This window comes from Pipistrellus kuhlii, unplaced genomic scaffold (assembly GCF_014108245.1).
Source record: "Pipistrellus kuhlii isolate mPipKuh1 unplaced genomic scaffold, mPipKuh1.p scaffold_m20_p_16, whole genome shotgun sequence".
Lineage (NCBI taxonomy): Eukaryota > Metazoa > Chordata > Mammalia > Chiroptera > Vespertilionidae > Pipistrellus > Pipistrellus kuhlii.
Window position 1 is genome coordinate 9,349,507 of NW_023425471.1, and position 18,145 is coordinate 9,367,651.

General features: G+C 45.0%; 1 protein-coding gene across 2 annotated transcripts; it reads left to right on the top strand.

Annotated features, from left to right (window-relative positions):
- Nucleotides 1-1,444: 1,444 nt before the first annotated feature.
- SAT1 (spermidine/spermine N1-acetyltransferase 1) lies at nt 1,445-4,260 on the top strand. 2 transcript variants are annotated; one of them, XM_036439632.2, is made up of 6 exons: nt 1,445-1,584; nt 1,882-1,933; nt 2,028-2,111; nt 3,378-3,479; nt 3,573-3,613; nt 3,745-4,260. In XM_036439632.2, exons 1-6 carry the CDS (start codon nt 1,519-1,521, stop codon nt 3,913-3,915), a joined length of 516 nt encoding a protein of 171 aa, XP_036295525.1. In that variant the 5' UTR covers nt 1,445-1,518; the 3' UTR covers nt 3,916-4,260. The 2 variants fall into 2 exon arrangements, with proteins under 2 accessions (XP_036295525.1, XP_036295526.1); XM_036439633.2 differs by lacking the exon at nt 3,378-3,479.
- Nucleotides 4,261-18,145: the final 13,885 nt, after the last annotated feature.

An 18,145-nucleotide genomic window follows, 5' to 3' on the forward strand; every position in this document is an offset into this window, starting at 1 on the left:
GTGAAATAAATCCTTCAAGAATTTTAAGAAGATCCCTAACCAGTTTGGCTCAGTGGATAGTGTCGGCCTGAGGACTGAAAGGTCCCAGGTACGATCTTGGTCAAGGGCATGTACCTTGGTTGCGGGCACATCCCCAGTAGAAGGTAGCTGATTGATGTTTCTTTTTCATCTGATGTTTCCAAATCTATCCCTCTCCCTTCCTCTCTGTAAAAAATCAATAATATATATATTTTATTGATATATATATTTTTAAAAAATAATAATATATATATTTTATATATATTATTATTTTTTTAAAAAAATATATATATTTTATATATATATTATTATTTTTTAAAAATATATATATATTTTAAATATATATATATTATTGATTTTTTACAGAGAGGGAGAGGGATAGCGAGAAACATCGATGAGAGAGAATCATTAATCAGCTGCCTCTTGCATCACTCCCTACTGGGGATGTGCCCGCAACCAAGGTACATGCCCTTGACTGGAATCGAACCGGTGACCTTTCAGTCCTCAAGCCGACGCTCTATCCACTGAGCCAAACCAGTCTTGGCTAAAATATATTTTTTAGAAAACAGTTTTAATAAGAAATAAATACATTTATACAAGCACAACAAAATTTTACAAAAGCAGACTTTCACTAAAGGAAATTTTGAAGAGTGTAATTTAGGAGTGTTCCCATAGGAAGATGAAAATTTTTAAATAAAAAAAAGAAAATATTTTGTTAACTAAATTACAAGTACTGTACAGGAGAAAAAAAATTACTGAGAAATCCAAATAGCTTCCTCTAGGACATCCTACAAAACACAGAATATACAAGAACCTATTCCTTTAGTCATCTGAGTAATGACTTAATCACACATCAGATTGCCTCTGGAAAATTCTACGGAGATTGAAAAAGACACATGACGTCTTACTATTGTTATGAAACTAGTTTTGACGCCGACTCCCTACGAGGATCTTGGAGCCCAAAGACTCCCCCAGGCCACAATTTCGGAAGCGCTGCTCAAAACCCTGGTTTCCTGAGTTCTCTTCTCTCACGTTTCAAGGAGGAAACAGCTAAGTCACCCTCTTCCACTTGCAAAGGTGACGGGACACCTAGGCTCCCTCGTCGGGCTTCCGGGAGATTCGGCAAATCGCCGCTAGAGGGCGCCGCTGGCGAGCTGGTGGCGTGCGTCATCGCCCCGCCCGCGCCCCGAGGGTTCACACGGGAGCCAGAAGGGAGGGCCACACCCCCGGAAGGAGCTCGCAGCCTCATTGGACGAGGAGCCATCGCCTCACGACGGGGGCGGGGCTTCCTCGCGCTGAAAAGCCCGAGCGCTGCGCCACAACCTCACATTTTCCAGCGGCTCTGGTCACGGCTTTCAGTTGCTCACCGAGGCTTCCCGGGTCATGGTGCCAGCCTGACTGAGAAGAGGCCGCTCCCGGGAAACGAATGAAGAACCACCTTCTCCTGTTGTTCAAGTACAGAGGCTTAGTCCGCAAAGGGAAGAAAAGCAAAAGACGAAAATGGCTAACTTCGTGATCCGCCCCGCCACCGCCGCCGACTGCAGTGACATCCTGCGCCTGATCAAGGTTAGCGGGAGGCGCCGGCTTCCCCCGGGGGGCGGGGGGCGAGGCGGGAGGTCGGAGGCCGCCATCTCCGCTGAGCCTGGGACTCAGGCCGGTTCTCCTTCCACCCGCCTCCCCGCCTCCCCCCGCCCCCCACCCCTGCCGGGCAGCGGCTCTGGACGGGACTCCCCAATGAATCACCGCCCCGCCGCGCCCTGCCCTGCCCCGCCTCGCCACCCCCTCCCCCCCTTCCCTCTAGGCTGGCCGGGCCCTCACTCACTTTTCTGCCTCTTTTCCTTTCTCCTATGTGCATCGCCTTAGGAACTGGCTAAATATGAATATATGGAAGAACAAGTAATAATAACTGAAAAAGGTAACGCAACAGTGGCGGGTTGGAGGGGGCGCGGCAGGTGCCTGTCACCCTCCCCGACGCCAACACTGAGTGACCCCACTGCCCTTTCCCACAGATCTGCTGGAGGATGGCTTCGGGGACCATCCCTTCTACCACTGCCTGGTGGCAGAAGTATCCAAGGAGCACATCACTCCGGAAGGTAAACCGCCCTCCCCTTCCAGAAACCAGAGAGGCCTAGCGTGATAGGAACGTAGTCTGCTGTGTAGCACTGCTGACAACACAGGCTTTAAGTGCCTGAGATGTGGCCAGAGATCATAGCCAGCTAGTGTTCTAACCACTGAGGAAGTAAAATAGAGGTGACATGCTTATTAGGGCGGGTGAAAAGAGCTATTTAAGTATCAGAGTGCCGTGGAGACCCGGAAGTACTTGAGCTGTTTCAGAGTAAGTATCAGAGTGCTGTGGAGCTCCCAAAGACTTAGGTATGTCGTGTGTTGTAATTCAGTTTCATAAGTGGTTCTTGTTTGACCCTATCGTAAGCTCTTCTTTTTGTAATTCTGTTAAATCACGTTTTTTTCTTAATTTGTCCCAATCTTCAGGTTACAGTCTCTAGCTTCGCCATGTACATGGCCCTTCCGTGTACATGGATGGGCGGGGAGGTAACTAAAAGATCCTTTACACAATAAAGTAGATGATCATGATAAAATGAGGTAAGGCCCTACTATCACATGGTAGATATTAAACACGGTAGATCAGAAACTCTATTCTCGCTTCCTTTGTTTACAAAGGACTATCAAATGGCAAGAAAGTTTAATTTGAAACCTTTGCCTCCATTTGGAATTGTAGACATTCAATAAAAGGGAGTCTTATTTTATTTATTTGCTGGTCCCTATTAACTGGTAAAAAACAACAACAACAAAAAGCAATCCAGAACTAAAAGGGGAAGTTGTTCGAGTAGGTGCTTACCTCTTTTTCCCCCGGAAGTCTGTTCCCCAAGCTAGAAGAAATGAGCAGAAAGCATAAGGGATGAAGTATTTTTTTTTTTTAGAGATATGTGGATGTTACATGATACCTGTTTCTGGATACCTCTGCTTCTTCTGGCTTAAAAACCGGGGAGAGCAAATTGAAAATGTTTGAAATGGAAGGAAAGATCTGAAATGAAATGTTGCACTTTTGGCCTCATGTCCTGACTTTAAGGAAGCAGGGTTTCTAAACTACAGATATTTACTATTCTGAACTGCCGTGTAAGCCTTATTCCCAAGTCACCATACGAGTCTATGACTAGGATGTGAATAATGTGTGACTTTAGTTGAAGACTAGAGCGGTTTTGCTCTGGCAAGTAATGAAAGCATTCTTCTCGCTAATACATGCATGTATGTTTTTAAAACCTATGATAGGCTTTGGATTTTGCAACTACAGCTTTCATGAATCCATTTTGTCCATAGCTCATACGGTACTCTGATTACAGGACACAGCATTGTTGGTTTTGCCATGTACTATTTTACCTATGACCCATGGATTGGAAAACTCCTGTATCTTGAGGACTTCTTCGTAATGAGTGATTTTAGAGGTATGGTAAAGTTCAGAAGGGTGGCCCTAAAGAGGAATCAGGGCTTAAAGTCCTTCACGTGACTTTTTTCAATGGTACTTCTCTCTCTTTTAGGCTTTGGGATAGGATCAGAAATTCTGAAGAATCTAAGCCAGGTATGTTTTGGTTTTGGCTTCCTGAAATTGTATGAGTTAACTCGATTATTCTAACCACTGAATCAAAAGTGGATCCTGGAAAGCAAGTAAAAGGCCACTGAGTTTGTATCGTACTCTCCCCTGGGTCACAGGTTGCGATGAAATGTCGCTGCAGCAGCATGCACTTCCTGGTGGCAGAATGGAATAAACCATCTATCAACTTCTACAAAAAGAGAGGGGCCTCTGACCTGTCCAGCGAAGAGGGATGGAGACTCTTCAAGATTGACAAGGAGTACTTGCTAAAAATGGCAGCGGAGGAGTGAGGCGTGCTGGTGGAGACGACACCTCCCTTTGTATTTTAGAGCAGATTCTCAACTTCTCTTCTTTCTATCATGTTTGTAGTGAAATAAGACAATGAACACCCATTCCAAAGCTTTATTACCAGTGGCGTTGTTGCATGTTTGAAATGTGGTCACTTTAAGATGGCAATGCAGTTTGGAGGCAGATTTATCCTTGAACATCTTCTGATAACGTAACACGGTGGTGTAATCTTAATGTATATGAAAAAAAACTTCATTCTTGTGAGTCATTTAAATGTGTACAATGTACACACTGGTACTTAGAGTTTCTGTTGTGATTCTTTTTTAATAAATTACGCTTTGATTTCATTGTTTGTTGTACGCCTTTTTACTACTCCTTTATTTCTTAAGACAGTTTTCCTGTTGAGTGTAAAATAAAAATGGCCAAGAAACAGAACCTAAAACTTGGTAATTGTTTAAACAACTCTGGAAAGAAGCCAGTTGAAAGCCACGGTTTTATTAGTAGCGACACCTGTAAGATAACTTTATATTGCTGACACTACATTTCACCTGCAGAATTTTCCAGAGCTTAGAACTCCCTAAATAAGCCTGTATGTTACACAAGAGTCAGAGGTGGGATTCTGAAACACGAGAAAAAAACACCTTGCCCAAAACAGTCTCATCCTACATAAAATACTACTCAAAGGAAAAGTGGCTCACTTTGCTAATCGGACAGGAACAAAAAAGCCCACATTTGTACAGGACATTTGCAAATAGGCTGGAGTTGGACACAGGTGCCAAGAAGGGAAATTAGCATCCTATTGGGAGGGCAGTTCCTTAAAACAAACTAGAAAAATATTCCCCAGGACGAAGAAAGAACTTCAGAAGAGGCATGAGGAAGAGACTATTTCAGAACTACTTTTATTACCCATTGCACTGATCTAAGTCCCTGCACCCACTAATGACCACAATAAGGAAAATGGTAATTGATAAGAACAATTGTACTGATTGCCAAGATGAATGTTTTCCAAAAGAAGTTGACAGATCCCTGAAAAACCCACCCTCCGCTTCTGCTTTCTGTGTTGGCTAGGACAGTGGACACCAACCGTCTGTGAGGCCTGGAAGGTTGGTGACGGCTGGTCTAGGGAATAAATCCTGGGCTCCTCTGAAGGGGGATTTTGCCTTGAATCCCTTTGTTTTTGTTTTTTTAAAATATATTTTACTGATTTTTTACAGAAAGGGATAAAGAGCTAGAAACATCGATGAGAGAGAAACATCGACCAGCTGCCTCCTGCACACCCCCCACACTGGGGATGTGCCTGCAACCAAGGTACATGCCCTTGACCGGAATCGAACCTGGGACCTTTCAGTCCTCAGACTGACGCGCTATCCACTGAGCAAAACTGGTTTCGGCTTGAATCCCTTTGTTTCAGTGTTTGTTATGGCTCCTAAATCAGAGGGCGGCCATATAAACACGTGTGAACTCATATTGGATTAATCCAGCGGAGATCTTCCTGGTGGCTCAGCATGCCCCCAAAACAGGCCTACAGAGTCCACCCACACCCATGGTACTGCTAGGTGGCCAGTAACCACAGGCAAGACGCTGGTTAGCAGAAAAAGGGTTAACTGAACCTAAGAAGCTTGTGGGGAAAGAAAACATTTTGAAAATGATGTTTTGGAAAGTGAGCCTCTTTAAGGAAAACAACTACCTGCTGACTGTGGTTAAATATGTGAATAAATTAGATTAACCAAGCAACTTACAATAACAACTCTTTGTTTTCTCATTCTTTGAGCTTGACCTTAAAGGCCCAGTGTAGTCAGCACGAAAGCTTTTATGAAGTTTTTGTGTCCATTTTAAAGAAGTTCCTTACGTTTAATATTGGAAGCTGAACACCCCAGCACCAGCTCACTATATATTCACCTCAATCACAGACACCTCTTTAAAAACTGAACTATAAAACAAATCTGAAAAGCCTGAAATCCCTGGGCAAGTAAGAAAACATGTTCTAGCCGAAACAGGTTTGGCTCAGTGGGTGGAGCATCGGCCTGCAGACTGAAAGGTCCAAGGTTTGATTCCGGTCAAGGGCATGTACCTTGGTTGCCGGCACATCCCCGGCAGCTGGTCAATGTTTCCTTCCTCTCTGTAAAAAAATCAATAAAATATTTTTTTTAAAAAGAAAACGTGCTCTGGGGAAATATTAAAGGAAATATTAAACAATCATAAGCCTGGAAACGGAGAAAAGTCCATGTAAGCAACACTTCTGAAAAGATAACTAAAATTACTATTTTACTAAAATATTATCCCGACAGTCATTTGGGAATTGTATTGCAGGCCTAAGGCTACTTTGGGGTTTTCTCTGGTGAGTGTGTATTTTTTTTAAAATAACTATTATTTGCTAAGTTTATTCTATCTCTTAAAAAACTTATAAAATCAGGGGGAGGGGAGAGTGGATGAAAGAAAGATAAGGGATTAGCCAAAGAACATACACTGAGTGGCCAGATTATGATGATCTCTGAAGGCATAATAATCTAGCCACTCAGGGTGTGTGTGTGTGTGTGTGTGTGTGTGTGTGTGTGTGAGAATGTGTGTATATTATAGGCCTGGTGCATGAATTCGTGAATGGGTGGGGTCCGGCCAGCCTGGCCAGGGGGAAGGGACATGGGCGGTTGGCCTACCTGCTGATCGAACTCCTGGTCAAAGGGACAATTTGCATATTAGCCTTTTATTATATAGGATATACACTGAGTGGCCAGATTAGTATGTGTTCAGAGATCATAATATTCTGGCCACTCAGTGTATATGCATAACTCATAGACACAATAGTGTAGTGATGGCTGGAGAGGGGGTTGGCAGGGCTGGGTGCAGGTGGGGAAAAGGGGGGGTGGAAAGGGGAGAAGGGGAGATTGAGACATCTATAATAGTGTCAACAATAAAAATAAAGTAAAAATAAAGCTGGCAGCCCTAGCCAGTTTGGCTCAGTGGCTAGAGCTATGGCCTATGGACCAAAGGGCTCGTACTTGGTTGTTGGCTCTGTCCCGGCCCAGGCCCTGGTCAGGCTCATGCAATAGGCAACCAATCAATGTGTTTCTCTCACAATGAAGTTTCTGTCTTTTCCTCTCTCTTCCACTCTCCCTAAAAATCATGGGAAAATATCCTTGGGTGAGGATTTAAAAAAATAAATAAATAGAAAAATAAAGCTGGCAATTAAAAAACATATCAAATCAAAATTTTTATACAGTTCCCCCCTTATCCATGGATAATGCTTCCAAGACCCTCTAGTAGTGGATGCCTAAAACCACAGATAATACCAGGCCCTAAATATCCTATGTTTTTCCTACACATACATACCTATGATAGTTTAATTTCTAAATTAGGTTCAGTAAGAGATTAACAACAATCCTATATAATAAAAGCCTAATATGCTAAGTGTCTGACTATCTGTTTGACTGTTCAGCCACTCACTATGACACACACTGACCAACAAAGGGCAGACACTCCAACCAGTAGGTTAGCTAGCTTGCTGCTGGGGTCGGTGGATCGGGGCTGGGTCAGAAGGGCAGAACACGCCCTGGAGCCCTCCCACAGTCCCCCCCTGGCCTGGTCATGCACCAGTGGGGTCCCTTGGCCTAGCCTGCGCCCTTTCATAATCCCAGACCCCTTGGGGGATGTCAGAGTGCCAGTTTGGGCCCAATCCCCATAGGGCAGGCCGAGGGACCCCACTGGTGCACGGATGTGCACTGGGCCTCTAGTAACTAATAATAAAATAGAATAATTATAATAATATACTGTAATAAAAGTTATATGAATGTCACCTCAGTTTCTATGTCTCTCTCAAAATTTCCTACTGCACTGTACTCGCTTTTCCCTTAATGCAGGTACTTTATGGCCTCTATCTGGCACATCCGAATTGCCAGCATCTCTACTCTTATACTTGGGGGCCATTTTTTAGTGAAACAGGAAGTAGCTGAGTTTGTCTACGAATAGGCTTGTGACATCCTGCTACAGATCTGACTAAAATCCATAGTAGAGTCTGTCGTGGTCCCAGCCATAGCCCAAGATTATCATCAACCGCTGAGATTTCATGGGACAGCCTTTCCAGGGGAAGAAAGTGGAGTCTTTTTCACAGAAATATGGAAGCAACAACTCAGAAGAAACCTAATGATTTATGAATGATGTAAGGCCACTGTGCCCCTATCCTGTGAGTTCCCAGCAGGGCCTACATGGATGGCACTTATCACTGCTCCTTGAGGCAAGTGGCTGCTCAATAGCAAGTGATGGAACTGGTATTGCCATGGGAAGCCATTTACCTCCTCCTGACTGTGGCAGGCCTGGCTTCCTGTTCAGTCTGCACGTGACCATGTCTGCTCCTAGGAGTCTGTTTGACTGGCCGCTCTTTGTTTTCCTGCTTCAACATCTCCTCCTTGGATTGTCAGCTCAGGGTGACTTTGTGCTGCAAGCCAGAGCTTGAAGGCAGTCAGTCATCCACAGCTCAGACTGACAGACCTATTCCCTTACTGACCCCACCCCCGTCATCCTTGCCTTTGTTGCCCTACTTATCAAAGGCCACCAAGTGCTCGTCTTCAGAATATTCTCCCAGCATCCTCTTCCCCCATCACCTCTTTCTTTCTTGGGGCTCACATTAGCCCAGAGAAGTGTTTTAGTGGCTTCCAGATGGTTATCCACATAATAGTTTATAATAAGAGCTAACAGTAAGTACTCAGCAGGAACCAGTTATTATATTTAGGCTTTTCTATATATTATTTTCTCCTCCTGTTCTCACAAACATCCTATTAAGTAGGTACTATTTTTAGATTTTATTTTATTTTTTAAATATCAATACATTTTTATTGATTTCAGAGAGGAAGGGAGAGGGAGACAGAGAGAGAGAAACATCAGTGATGAGAGAGAATCAGTGATGGTTGCCTCCTGCACGCCCCCTACTGGGAATCAAGCCCCACAGCCCAGGCATGTGCCCTGAGTGAGAATCAAACCTTGACCTCCTGGTTCAGAGGTCGATGCTCAACCACTGAGCCGCACCGGTGGGACTAGCTTCTTTTTATAATGAGAAACTAAACCTCAGAGAAGTGAAATTGTCTAAGGGCACATAACTAGGCCTGGGAATCAAACTCCAAACTGAGTTTCTCAAAACCCTGGGCGCTCACTGCCATATCTTAAAAAAACTTCATATTCTCTATACGAATGATTAAATTTGGTGTTTTTTATTATACTTTAAAAAATAATCATTATAAGCATCTTCTGGATCATCAAAATCAGTAGTTCTCAGTACTGGTTGCACATTGGAATCACCTAGAAATCTTTTACAAAATACTAAGGTCCACACCAGAGACTCCTAATTTAATTACATTTTAATGGGTATTCCAAAGTGAGACCAGGGTTGTGAGCCACTGATACAGATGAACAGATAATCATCTTGTAACGGAATTAAACAACCAGGCTGTTTGCCTTAGCACCAGGTCGTTCATAGTGAGCTCTTGCCAAGTAAAGACAAACTGAAGTGACATCACATTACATGAAAGGAACCATCTGGAAAGTTCATAGAGAAAAATGGCGGCAGAATTGTGTCATCCAACTGTGTACAGCGCTGAAACCCAAAATCCCAGGGATCAGCAACTTCATTTCAGCAAAACATCCTCCCTCACATTCAATCAGTGTTGTTCATTTGAATTTTATGAGTTTGGTAGTTTTATTTGTATTGGATTTATAAATATGCTGGTTTTAGAGTTATATAACAGTTATGAACATAAAATGTTCATATCTAGTTGTATGTCTGTAGTAATATAAGAATTCCAGCCCAGCTGGCGTGGCTCAATTGTTGAGTATCAACCCACGAACCAGGAGGTCACAGTTCGATTCCTGATCAGGACATGTGCCCAGATTGTGGGCTCAGTCCCCACTGTGGGGCGTGCAGGAGGCAGCTGGTTGGTGATTCTCTCATCATTGGTGTTTATTTCTCTCTCTCTCTCCCTCCCTTCCTTTCTGAAATCAATAAAAATATTTTTAAAAAATAAATTCCAATCACCACTTGGGATCTGAAAGTTATTTCTTTTAAACAGAGTCCATGTCACTCAAGTTATTGCCATGACCATAATGCAAATAGTGCCTGCTTCTGCTTGGTTACAAAATAAAAGCCAAAGGTGTCAGACGTAAGACTTTACCAATTGGGCCCCAACTTGATCAAATTCAGATTTGATTTTTTAGCAAGAATATTTCATACATGACTTTTTGTTCCCATCAAGAGGCATATAATGTCTGGTCATCTCTTTTTGTAATGTTAACAGCTGTTCAAATGAATACTTAGGTCGTCTGATTCATTAGGAGTTCCAAAATGATTATATCATATTTTTATCATTTCTTCTTCTTTAGCTAAAATGCTTCTATAAAGAAAACTTTCTCCCATCTTGTATTTCATTGCCATAGTATAGTTTACCTAGCAAAGGCAGGATAAATGCTGGATTCTTCCCTTGTATTTACTAACTTTCAAAAGAATGACTTGGCTTTTCCAGCATCTTCCAATTAGGCTCACCCCCTCCTCCAAGTATCGTTTTTATTAACTCAGAGACTTTAAACATTTCCTGTGTCTTACTTCATTGTCATTATACACTGAGTGGCCATATTATTATGATCTCTGAATGCATAATAATCTGGCCACTCAGTGTATATACATATACATACACATACACATACACACACACACACACACACACACACACACACACACACATATATATATATATATATATATATATATATATATATATATATATATATATATGAGTCCCGGTGCATGAATTCGTGCATGGGTGGAGTCCGGCCAGCCTGGCCAGGGGAAGGGGACATGGGTGGTTGGCCGGCTTGCCTGCTGGTTGAACTCCTGGTCCAGGGAACATTTTGCATATTAGCCTTTTATTATATAGGATATCCACTGAGTGGCCAGATTATTATGCGTTGAGAGATCATCATAATCTGGCCACTCAGTGTATTTCTTTTTTGTTATTGTAAATCCTCACCCGAGGATATTTTTTCCATTGATTTTTAGAGGGTGGAAGGGAGGAAGATGGGAGGAGAGAGAAAAGAACATCGATGTGAGAGAGACACATTAATGGTTTGCCTCCTGAACATGCCCCAAATGGGGCTGGGGATCAAATCTGGAGCCCAGATGCTGCAACCCAGGTATGTGCCCTTGACCAGGAATCAAACCCACGACCCTTCGGTAATCAAGCCAATGCTCTAACCATTACACACACCAGCTAGGGCTGTCATTGTACTTGTCATTGGAGCTCAGGATGCCCATATTGCCCAGTGAGGTCTCCTTCAAGATGGCCTCCGAATCCTTTAGACACGACCCCAGAAGCCTTTGGGAGCTCCCTCACTTTTAAGATGTCCCAGGTGCATCTGGAATGTTCCTCACCCAAGACCTGACATCAATGTCTAGGGAACTCTGAGCTTCAGAGGCTTCCAGAAAAGCAACATTTATTTGGGACAAGCAGTGTTCACAGTTCTCTGTGTTGATAATGACACAGGCACAGCAGGGAGAGCCTTTTAAGTGGGGACTGAGGGGGGGAGGGGTGTTCCCTTCCAGCAAAGCTCAGAGAAGCTCCCAGCAGCTGTGGGCCTCCTGGTTCAAACTTCTCTCTTTCTCCTGTGAATCAATAACAACAACAAAAGTGGTTTTGAAACAGCTAACCCCACAAGGACGATGATCCTTGACTGCAGAGGGACAAGGTCCAGAGGCAGTGAGGGTCTGGAGGAAGGAACACTCCCCTTGAAGTCAAAGGAAACTGAGGGACATTATGTGTTAATAGATTCTACGTGAGCCCAGCCAGTGTGGCTCAGTAGTTGAGCCTGGACCTATGAGCCAGGAGGTCATGGTTCGATTCCCAGTCAGGGCACATGCCTGGTTTCGGGGCTTGATCCCCAGTGTGGGGCGTGCAGGAGGCGGCCAATCAATGATTTTCTCTCATCATTAATATTTCTTTTTTTTCTTTTTAAAAAAAAAAAAGTATTTTATTGCTTTTTACAGAGAGGAAGGGAGAGGGATAGAGAGAAACATCGATCAGCTGCTTCCTGCACACCTCCTACCAAGAATGTGCCTGCAACCAAGGTACATGCCCTTGACCAGAATCAAACTTGGGACCTTTCAGTTTGCAGGCTGATGCTCTATCTCTGAGCCAAACCGGTTACAGTGATCATTGATGCTTCTCTCTCTCTCTCCCTTCCTCTCTGAAATGAATAAAAATATATTTAAAAAATAATCCTTTCTTTATTCCCCATATACAGTATTTTAGTTATGTTTGCCCAGTTGCCTCCCTTTGTTCCACCTGGTATAGTAAGGTTTAGGTTTTGCCACTTGTCTGAGCCTTCATTTCCTTATAAGCCACGTGATGTTAAACTTCCATTGAATAAACATGTATGCTCTTCTTCGCTTCTTCTGCTTTCTGTTACTTAATTCTCAGGCCCAGCCAAATGCCTGCTCACCATCCAAATGCCTGTCAGCCAAAACCCCCAAGAGAATCAAGATAAGGTAATGTTTTACCTTCTGCAAGTATGCCAGCGGTGTGCTTAAACCAGGAGAAGGCGGGGGTGGGCGAAGCTTAGATTTATAGAATTTGCTGGTTCACACGGTATGAATATTTCCACCAAGGCTGATTTCAACTCAAAGCTACGAATGGTTTCAACAACTGGCTTGCAAACATCCCCCATTCTCCGGAGCTGGTAGGAGCCGGCCTCAGCCACCACCGAGTCAGGCCCATTTTGCAATCAGGAAACAGGCTTAGAGAAGTTGAGCAACTTGGATTCCCTGCAGGGGCTGCGGGCCGTGCTGGCAACCAGGTCAGTGCGCCTGCAAATATGGCATTCTCTCCACACGCATGCCCTCCTTCTAAGCCATATGTGTCAAACACAAGGCCCGCGGGCCAAATCCGTCCCGCCAGGCCTTGCAATGTGGCCCGCACCGCGCTGTCATTACTGCACTCCACTGCATTTCCATCACAATGACAGTTTATGACTGTTCAGTAAACCATTCGGCCCGCGATTTAGGCTGGATTTTAGATTTTGGCCCCTTCTCTGATTGAGTTCGACACCCCTAAGCAGTTGCTCTGCGCTATCTGACCTCGGACTGACTGATTTATTTATCCTTTGCCATAACGGCATGAACGTAAATATTGACTCTTGCATGTCCACTGCTTGGGATCAGGGACTCAATGTCCCATTATCTCTACACCCCGAGGGCCTTGTTCCATGCTCGGCACACAGTGCACACTTATTCATTAAATAAATGGACTATGACTCAGGGTGTGAACTCACTATACAGTTTGCAGATGGTGTGTTGTAGAACTGTGCACCTGCAACTTGTTTAAATTCAGTGAAAAGAGGAAACATTTTTTTAAAAAAAATAAGTGGGATAACCAGCCCCCCTTTATGGGAAAACAGATAGAATCAACTCTGATGTCATTCTTGTAACAGGCAAGAAAAGAATGTGTGTGTTTTTGTTGTTGTTGGTAATCCTCACCAGAGGGTATTTTTTCCCCACTGATTTTTAGAGAGGGAGGGAGAGAGGGGGAAGAGGAAGGGAAGGAGTGAGAAAGAGAAAAAGAGAAAAATCGTCATGAGAGAGACACACATTGATTGATCGTTTCCCACAAATACCCGGGCTGTGGCCCGGGATCGAACCTGCAGACCAGATACATGCCCTTGACCAGGAATCGAACCCATGACCCCTTTGGTATGCTAACCAACACGCTAACCACTGAGCACATTGGCCAGGGCCCGGCACCCATTTTGAGTCACAATTTAATTGGAAACAAACAAAAGAGCTGATAATTCTAAAGCACTTTCTATACCCCTTGAGCGATACAGGACTTATGTCCTTTAATCCTTAAAACAAAGCCATCCTTGTGTGCATGCGGAAGCTACGGTGTAGGGGCCAAGCAGCTTACAGTTTTCCGTTACACAACCAGAGGCGAGGGGGCTGAGATTTGAAGTGGACAGCGGGACTCCACACACACCTCATGAATCACACCTGTCTCATTTAACCAGACATAGCCCTCACCGGTGTGGCTCAGTGGACAGAGCGTCGGCCTGTGGACTGAAAAGTCCCGGGTTCAATTCCAGTCAAGGGCATGTACCTTGGTTGCGGGCACATCCCCAGTGGGGGCGGGGGGTGCAGGAGGCAATTGATGGATATTTCTCTCTCATCGATGTTTCTAACTTTATCCCTCTCCCTACCTCTCTGTAAAAAATCAATAAAATATATATTTTAAAAATAATAAGTTAACCAGACATAGTGGCCTTCAGCCATTACTACTGGTGGCTGGCTGTTTCTTTGTCACCTGAACAAGGTGTCAGGTTAGGTTTGGAGGAACCAAGGGGATGTGAGCTCCCTGCTCCCTGCTCCCCGCCTCACTTCCCAGCCAGCTCTGCGAGGAACCCCCCGCCCCACAGGAGGCCCGCTCCCAGGAAGGCCAGGGGCTGGGAAACCAGGCCCCTTTGCTTTCTCTTCCTCAAGTTAGATTGAGTTCTGTTACTAGAAACAAGACTTTGCTCTCCTAAATTTTCCACATGGGCCTCCCAGGAGTTGAAAAACAAAAATCATTTTCCAGTTTTTCTGGCTCCCAGCCTCATTCCAGGACGTGATCCAACGCTGAGTGCCATCCAAATGCCCGTCAGCCAGCGGGCGCTGTGTGCTCTGGCATCCAGTTCTGAGGCCGGCTTGTGCAATGTTGTCAGAGCGTTATGTTATAATTATAGCCCAGCCCTGCTTCCTGCCCATCTCGCAGATGCTTATCCACCCACTGGCAGGGTTAACTGACAAGCACTCGAAACAAGCCCGGACAGAAGAAATGATAGCGGAACCTTGAGGAACTTCTGAGAGAGTATTCAGCTAATGTTCCAGAATGTTCAGCCACTTCAATAGGCTCTTCTAGGCCAGGCAAAAATATCAGGCGGCATTTCCACCTCTCCGATTCTGCCTTGAGCCTGTCTTTGTGATCTCTCACCCAGAAGAGTCACTCAGCTCCTCTGTATTTTAAAGCACGTGGCCCTAAAACATGGGATTAAAACATGAGCTGAAACCGGTTTTGCTCAATGGTTAGAGTGTCGGCCTGCGGACTGAAGGGGGGTTCAATTCCGGTCAAGGGCATGTACCTTGGTTGCGGGCACATCCCCAGTGGGGGGTGTGCAGGAGGCAGCTGATCCTTATCGATGTTTCTAACTCTCTATCCCTCTCTCTTCCTCTCTGTAAAAAATCAATAAAATATATTTTTTAAAAACCATGAAACACTGTGGGAAGTTCCTACAACCCCTCAGTCCTGGATCCCGACATCTCCCCACCTCTCAGATGAGCTAACTGTCCCAGGAGCGGTGACACAGGCAGTTGGTTACACCTGCCGAGGTGGGACTGACTGCCCGCCGTCCAGCTGTCTCTCCCCTGCAATGGGCGTGAAGGGGAGCAGAGTTTGCAACCCCAGAATATGCCTCTATGAGATGCTGATTGTTTTCAGGTGGTTATATTTTTGTGCTGCTTTTTCTTAATCCTGACCCAAGGATATTTTCCCATTGATTTTCAGAGAGAGTGGGAGGGGGAGAGACAGAGAAAGAGAAACATTGGTGTGAGAGAGACACATCAGTTGGTTGCCTCCAAGGCCCAGGCTGGGGAGGAGCCTGCAACCAAGATACATGCCCTTGACCGAAATTGAACCCAGGACCCTTTCAGTCTGCAAGCTGATGCTCTATACCACATGTGTCAAACACAAGGCCCGCGGGCCAAATCCGTCCCGCCAGGCCTTGCAATGTGGCCCGCACCGCGCTGTCATCACTGCACTCCGCTGCGTTTCCATCACAATGACAGTTTATGACTGTTCAGTAAACCATTTGGCCCGCGATTTAGGCTGGATTTTAGATTTTGGCCCCTTCTCTGATTGAGTTCGACACCCCTACTCTATACACTGAGCCAAACCAGTTAGAGCTGCTGGTTATTTTTTAAAATATTTTTATTGAGTTCAGAGAGGAAGGGAGAGAAAGAAACATCAATGATGAGAGAGAATCATTGAATGGCTGCCTCCTGCAGGCCCCACCCTGGGGATCAAGCCCAAAATCCAGGCATGTGCCCTGACCAGGAATCCATCCTTTTAAAAAATATACTTCTTTATTGATTTCAGAGAGGAAGGGAGAGGGAGAGAGAGATAGAAAATCAATGATGAGAGAGAATCATTGATCGGCTGCCTCCTGAACATTCCCCCACTGGGGATCGAGCCTGCAACCTAGGCATGTGCCCTTGGCTGGACTCGAACCCAGGACCCTTCAGTCCACTGGCTGATGCTCTATCCACTGAGCTAACCCAGCTAGGGTTATTTTTAAGAAATAAATACTGAGAAAAAACCTTTGACCTTCTCCCTTCCCCCCAGCTGCCTAAAAGAACTGAGATCGGGACCTGCTCCAGGAAGGAAGCTAGCGTCTATATATATAACAGCCAAGCAACCAGAATGACAGAACAACCGGAACAACCAGTGGCTATGATGTGTACTGCGGCGGCCAACCGACAGGATAGGGGCCCCCTCCCTGAACCTCACAAGCTCCCCCACAGCCACCCGCCCCTGATCAGCCGCCCCCAACCCCCGCCAGCCCGGACTAAACAGCCCCCATCGGGGCAGGCCGGCTGGACCACACCTGTACACGAATTTGTGCACCGGGCCTCTAGTTACAGATAAAGATAGTTTCATGTGAATTAGGTGTGATAGGGTGGAACCTAACAAAGCTCCTTTGATCAAAGTCCTCTGGTGCCCATTGTTAAAGCTGGCCCAGCAAACATTTATTTACCAAACGTTTGCTTTGCTTTTCTATCTCCATGGGAATTGCTGTCCTTCCTTTGAACTCCGAAACCACAACTACCCAACTTCTTTTTCTTTAACGTGTTGTTTGCTGTTGTTGTTGTTAATATTTTTTAAAATATATTTTATTGATTTTTTACAGAGAGGAAGGGAGAGGGATAGAGAGCTAGAAACATCCATGAGAGAGAAACAACGACCAGCCGCCTCCTGCACAGCCTCCGCCGGGGATGTGCCCGCAACCAAGGTACATGCCCTTGACCGGAATCAAACCCGGGACCTTCCAGTTCACAGGCCGACCTCTATCCACTGAGCCAAACCGGTTCTGGCTGTTGTTAATATATTTTTATTGGATTTCAGAGAAGAAGGGAGAGAGAGAGAGAGTGCGAGAGAGTGCGAGAGAGCGCAAGAGAGCGCGAGAGAGCGAGAGAGCGAGAGAGAGAGAGAGAGAGAGAGAGAGAGAGAGAGAGAGAGAGGGAGAGAGAGAGTGAGAGGTAGAAACATTAATGAGAGAGAATCATTGAATGACTGCCTCCTACACTTCCCCTGCTGGGGATCAAGTCCTCAACCTGGACATGTGCCCCTGACCAGAATCGAACCGTGACCTCCTGGCTTATCCAAAGATGCTCAACCACTGAGCCACACTGGCCGGGAAGGCCCCATGTTCTTAAGGAATTAAATTCAGTTATTTTCTCCTGTGAAGGTGTCTTCATTATTCGACCAGCCCCGAAGAACTGAGAAGAGAAATGGGACATTTTCCTCTCCCCTCCAGGAGGAAAGGGCTTGTGCCACGGTCAGCGACCCCCAAGGTCCCAGACGCTGTGGTCTCAGGCCAGACCAGATGGAACTCAAGAGGAATGTTCCCACAGAGCTTCAGGGAAGTGGTGAGGACACGGCTCCTGAGGGAAGAAACCTAGGCGGTGTGTGCAGTTGTCATTCCTGCCAGGGACTTAAGAACTTTCCCAGCAGATTCTAATTAACCGCCGGCTGAAACTAGCTGGACAAGTTTTGCAACCCAGGTTATTGTGTTCTGCTTTTTCCCCGTGTATTGTCCCAGGTTTGAATTTCACTGAGTTTATTATTCTTTCTTACTCCAGCTCAATGGGGAAAAGCAAAGTGTACATGTGAAAACCTAGGTATTTCCTGGCAGTGATTTGTAGGAAAGTATCTTCCTGAGATTTGAATCAAGAAAGGAAGTGAAAATTGACAGTTGACATTTGCGAGCGATATGGCAAAACCAGCAGCATTTTTTTTTTTTAAGCGGTGCTTTTCCTCTAATGACATAGACACAACCTTTTAGCCCAAATGTTAATTCTTTGGGACTTGGCTTTGAAAACAAGCTCTTAAGTATCAAGTGCTCCAAGCCCTGAGGGACACATTCAGAAAAGTTTCTGTTTCTGTCTAGACCACT

Excerpts from the sequence above, each read along its gene's own strand:
- SAT1 (XM_036439632.2), top strand. The coding sequence starts at position 1,519 with ATGGCTAACTTCGTGATCCGCCCCGCCACCGCCGCCGACTGCAGTGAC. Across the intron at positions 1,934-2,027 it reads AGTAATAATAACTGAAAAAG|ATCTGCTGGAGGATGGCTTC; the intron begins GTAACGCAACAG and ends CCTTTCCCACAG. Across the intron at positions 3,614-3,744 it reads TTCTGAAGAATCTAAGCCAG|GTTGCGATGAAATGTCGCTG; the intron begins GTATGTTTTGGT and ends CCTGGGTCACAG.